The following is a 5,226-nucleotide window of genomic DNA, read 5'->3' on the forward strand; positions in this document are numbered from 1 at the left end:
CATGCTCCCAGTTGTTGAAGTACCACTAATGACCAGCAGGGGGAGACAAAAGACAAGTTGTCACAATTAAAGCATCTTATTGACCTTGTGGTGTTGGCTGCAGTGAAGCTTACATCACCACCTGGCTCTGCATCATCCTCAGTAATACAGGAAAAAGGGTGAAGAGGAATGACGAGAGAGATCAAAGGGGACAGGAGAGTGTACATTTTGGAAAAATAGATGAAAGAGTGAGGGATATTTTGGCGAGCGAGTGGACTCTTGGTTCAGCCGAAGAGGTGACGGCATGCTGGAGCTGAGAACAGAAGGTGCAGCTGGTGCGAGCTGAAACGATGGCAGAGGGACAAAACTGCCTGCACACTTCCTTTCTCACAGTTTTTCGGTCCCTCTCTTCTTCTCTCTCCTTTGATCCTGCTGTCCTGTTTCTTTCTTTCTTCCCCCCTTTCCTTCTACATCTCCATCTAACGCTCTGTCCCTCCTTCCTCTCCTTCTTCATCCTCTTCCAACCTTCCCTCCCTCCTTCTTTCCTCCTCCTCTAGTTCCCACGCAGCGCATGGGGCCAGCCGGGCTGCTATTGTCCAGGATATCCCCTCCTTGTTAATGGTTTCCTGTGCACACACAGAGGGCTGCAGAGAGAAACAAGCAGCCTCATCTGATACCAGGCATTGCCACGTACTGCACGCACACACACACACAACTGCAGGCATCAATAAGCAAACACACACACCAAACAGTCACACGTACACTTGAACAAACAGACATGCAAATTAACACACACACACATAAAAAGACGCTGATGAAGCCACAGGTGATTTAACAGAACTCTTTTATTACAGGGAAGTTGTCATTGTCATTACCACCAGCAACTACTTTGAAAATCTGATTTGTCAGTGCTTGCTTGTGCTTTGTACAACCATAAAATATACAAACTCACGGTGAGGTTTATCAGGAGACACCAAAACATCAGGTGGAAAGCAGGAAACCTTGACTTGTTTTACTGCAACTACTGTGACGGATACAAACGAGCTCCCTCTTGATAATTACAGATCTGCTACTGTGAACAGACACACAAAAATAACTTGTAGACAAGGTGATAAAAATCACCCGAGCATCACTTACATGAGGAATGAAAAAAAAAGCAGAACAGGTGGTAAGTGGTAAAACATATGTGACGCCTCGGCTGTTTACGACAAAATGTACTGTAAAGAGGAAACATAACTTAGGGAAGCAGGCTTAAACAATTAAGCACCAAAGGAACATCAGAGGTCGTGGGTAAATCATGTTTATTTCAACCAAGCTGGTAGCTAACTTCTGTTCCCAGTGTTTCGTCAAACAAACACCTGGTTTCGGTTATTCCACCCCATAAAATGCTGTAAAAAGGGGGTGACTCTCAACCACCTCGAGCCCTCCTTTCACACCCCCTTCCCTCTGTATGTAACCAGGGCACTGACACTGGGTGTTTCAGCGCAGAGGGAAAACAAAGGGGGGACAGTTTCGCCCAGGAACTTGACGGGCGGCGACTGCTTGACCATCTGGAAAAGCCATTCCTGATAGGCTAACAACAGTGGGTGAAACTTCTAAAGCGGTGGGCAGGAGCAGAGATCAATCACAATAAATCACTCTTGTTGCTCTTTAGTCGCGGTCTCCCTCCTCACTGTTTCTCTCTCGTCTATACAAAACACAAGGCATTAGCAAGAAAATAAAAATCCTATAGCTAGGTGTATCCTCTGTGGGACGTCATAGAAAAAATAGTACTTTCTTAGCTGGGAAAATAAAAAGTCTTGTCCTTAAAGGTCCAGCTCAGCTGGGTAGTGAGTTGAGTCTATATGAGTGTGTTGAGGTTTTCATCTCAGTCAGAACGCTCCTATCTCCATACCCCAGGGTCTGTAGGGTTTGCCCACACTGGATGTTGGGACTGGGGCGCTGATGGCGGTGGTGGGGGAGATGATCGGGAAGGCGCTGAAGGGGAAGGGGAACGCTGAGAGAGAGGAGAGAAGAGGAGGGGAGAGTTTGGATGCTGATGAGGAGACCAAGGCGGGGAGTTGGACGGTGGTGGGAGCCGCAGAGGTGGGAGGAACCCGGATCGGGCCTTGATCTGAGTGAGGGGTGGCGCTTCCGCTGCGCCTGCCTGGGACGTGAGTCTCTGCAGCTGATGAGGATGAAGAAGAAGAGGAGGAGGAAGAGGTGGACGTAGTTGAGAGAGGAGTTTGCGGGCTGCTGGTGGCGCTGCGGGGTAAAGGTGCCAACGGTGCAGCTTGTTGGTGCTGGAGGAGGAGAGGGTGGGTGAGGTGGGCAGGAGGGGATCCGAACGCAGAGCCCCACGCCAGGTGACTCAGGCCAGAGTGAGCCTCTCTTTGACTGGCGTAGTTGTTGAGGTGGGAGACCAGACGGATACGCAGAGGGTCTGTGCCGTCCAGGCCTTCGATGATGCTCAGATAGCGGGCCGTCTCAGCCAGGCACTCCCTGAAACCCAAACCACGGTAGTCCATCGCCAGGGCATGGGCGTCAAAATAGCCTGAGGGGAGAGGAGGAAGACAGATTAGTCACAGTCACCTGACTTGTTACAAAACAAGTTTGTCAAGAAGTGAAGGCGCTGTGTCTGACATAAATCAGTACGCCATGACATGAGACTGTGAAAGAGTAATCAGTCCAAACAACAGTTTAAGTTTATAATCTAGATATTTACTTATTCAGTCATTTAGAGGATTAGTTTTTTTCTGTTTGTTTGTTTTTATAAAGAATGAGAATCAAGCGGGTGCAAAAGACATTTCCAGTTTTTGCCCTCTTAAGCACATCAACATGCTTCTTCAACAAGTGAAAGGTGCATTGCTGTAACAGTGACGTACCTTTGCCTCCAGCAGCATGAAGCATCTTCAGATGGTCAACAGTCATCTGCAAAATCTCTGCTTTCTCCAGTTTGGCTGAACCCTTCAATGTGACAGAGACAAAATTAGATTCAAATAATCAAAAAGCGTAAATTAAAAAACAACAACCTGTAAAGTAAATGAATATATTGTATACGTGATGTGTTGCCTGTTGCTTACCTGTTTCTCAAAGGCGCTGGGGACCAGTCTGCGGAGCTCACTGAGGCTGTTGTTGATCCTGTCACGGCGTCGTTTCTCAATTATCTGAGGACAGACAGAATATGTGATTATTATTAGAATATGTGCACAGTGACATCATGCACAAGGCCTCAGACTGCACAGAGTTTTTTCCTATATAAATAAATATACTTACTCCTCGACGCCTTTTCCTCGCCTGCACCTGAGTAGATGTTGTGGGGGACATGGACCCGAGGGGAGAGCTCATGTTCCTTCAAAGAGACCAGACAGAGACGCTCAGTCAATATTTGCTAATTTTTTAAACATTATTCTTAAATATTAAAGCTGGTGTTGCAGGCTTTTTGTCCATCTCGGCTACCCCTTAGTCTGAACTACTTTATAACACAAACTGGGGGGCCAAATAACTCACCCATTCTCATCCGCGCTCTCCTTCTCCACTTCAATAGTCTCATCCAGCTCGCTGTCCGAGGAGCTAAAATCGTGATTCCTTTTCATTCTGACTGGTCCACAATAGTCCTTCAGTGTTCCTGTTGTGTCTTCCAGACGTGCGTCTGCACAGGTTTGCTCGAAGCACCTCCGTTTGAAGCGCTCAGCTTTCCCACGGTGTCATTTCAACTCTGGTGCCGGCCAACAGGGGCGGGGCTTTGGGCCGGATCAGCCAATCACAGAGCGGTCGTGGGTTTGAGTGACAGCGCACTTGGCCCAAGCACATCCAAGTGTGCTTTGACAAGTCAGAGAGGAGACAAAAAGGGAAGACATCTCACTCTGAGGGGATTACTGGAGGATGTGGACGTGGTTTAACAGTGAGTGGGTCTGTGAAAAATTTAAGCAACAGATCTAAAGAATTAGAAAAGAACTGAAGAATTAAATTAAATGAAAAGTTTGCATCTAAGACAGGTATAAAACTGCATTTCACTTCCAAGGCAGGGGCGTGAATATAGACAGTGCAGGCAGTGTGATTGCACTGGGGCCTCTGGGGTGGAGGGCCTGTAAAGACAGCGGGCCTTTGCAAGTGATTCAGATTGCCACCTTGGAAACATTCCTATGTTCAAAGATAAATGATAAAACAAAGAATATGAATAATTAAAAACAGTGCCATCTGCTATATATGTCCATGATGTTGTCCAATGTCAAGTCTCTGTTTGTGTAAAGACAACACATGCACGATAGTGTGCACTGGGACCCATCGTCCCCTCCTTACGCCACTGTTGAATACATATCCTAAATTCTCATACTGACCGGACATGTTTAAACTATGTTGAAGTTTAATGACATTTAACACAAAAGCAGCATATCTTTTTAGTAACTGACAAAACAATCTCTCCTCAAGGTCCATTCAGTAGTTGTTTTGGAGCTTTTAATCATTTCTCAGCTGATGTTCCTCAGCAGAACAAGTCATCCACTTATCAGGGAATTATTTACAAGCACTTCTGGTGGTTTCATATTTGAGGTCAAACGTTTATTTTTGACTTTGGATACAGCAGTTGGGTGACTCCATTTGCTGGGGAAGATTGTGTGAGATGATCAAAAGCTCCAGAACAGCCTCCAAATAAAGTTTGTGATAAAGATTGTTTTGCCAAGAGAAAGAATGAACTTTAAATCTCAGTTTTTTAGAAGTTTAAAAGCGTAACAAGGTACGATAAACATCTGGTGCATCTGTAGGTTCAGTCCAAGGTTATTATAGTAAACTAAAATTAATCTTGAAACCAAAACTAGGTGTTAAAAAATTTTAAATAAATATTAGACTTCTACTCTATTGAGTACTTAAACTAACTTAAAAAATCAGCCTGGTCTCATTACTGAGGTGTCGAAATACACAGTTTGTGCAGCGTTCCCAGTGTTACTATAGGGGTACCATTTAGTGTGTACAGGAAATGCCTTCAGTTTCAGTCTTTGTCAATTTGGTCAAATATGTCAACACATCGAGCACAAAGAGGTGTTGGTGTAATGTTTATAGAGACTGGGATGTCTACATGACTGTGAGTCAGCTGCCTTCACAAAGGGTTGTGTTTGTATTGTAATACCTATTCTGACCTTCTTAAATCATGCCTTTGACAAAAAAAAAACCCATATTGTAATAAAATAAAAAAATAAAATAAAATAGAATAAAGTAAAATAAAAAAAAATAAGATAAAATAAAAATAATAATAATAAATAAAATAAATAA

At 44.5% G+C, this 5,226-nt stretch overlaps 1 protein-coding gene across 1 annotated transcript; it reads right to left on the reverse strand.

The window, feature by feature from the left end:
- Positions 1-809: 809 nt before the first annotated feature.
- hey1 (hes-related family bHLH transcription factor with YRPW motif 1) lies at positions 810-3,672 on the reverse strand. The gene is made up of 5 exons (XM_050035280.1): positions 3,469-3,672; positions 3,235-3,310; positions 3,042-3,125; positions 2,844-2,925; positions 810-2,512 (listed from the first exon to the last, which is right to left on the reverse strand). Exons 1-5 carry the CDS (start codon positions 3,552-3,554, stop codon positions 1,851-1,853), a joined length of 990 nt encoding a protein of 329 aa, XP_049891237.1. The 5' UTR covers positions 3,555-3,672; the 3' UTR covers positions 810-1,850.
- Positions 3,673-5,226: the final 1,554 nt, after the last annotated feature.

The sequence above is a fragment of the Epinephelus moara genome, chromosome 22 (genome assembly GCF_006386435.1).
Source record: "Epinephelus moara isolate mb chromosome 22, YSFRI_EMoa_1.0, whole genome shotgun sequence".
Classification (NCBI taxonomy): domain Eukaryota; kingdom Metazoa; phylum Chordata; class Actinopteri; order Perciformes; family Serranidae; genus Epinephelus; species Epinephelus moara.

What these genes read in the sequence shown, in the direction of transcription:
- hey1 (XM_050035280.1), bottom strand. Translation starts at nt 3,554, where the DNA reads ATGAAAAGGAATCACGATTTTAGCTCCTCGGACAGCGAGCTGGATGAG. An exon ending in GAGAGCGCGGATGAGAATGG is followed by an intron (nt 3,311 to 3,468) that starts GTGAGTTATTTG and finishes GTCTCTTTGAAG; the next exon opens with GAACATGAGCTCTCCCCTCG. An exon ending in CGAGGAAAAGGCGTCGAGGA is followed by an intron (nt 3,126 to 3,234) that starts GTAAGTATATTT and finishes GTCTGTCCTCAG; the next exon opens with ATAATTGAGAAACGACGCCG.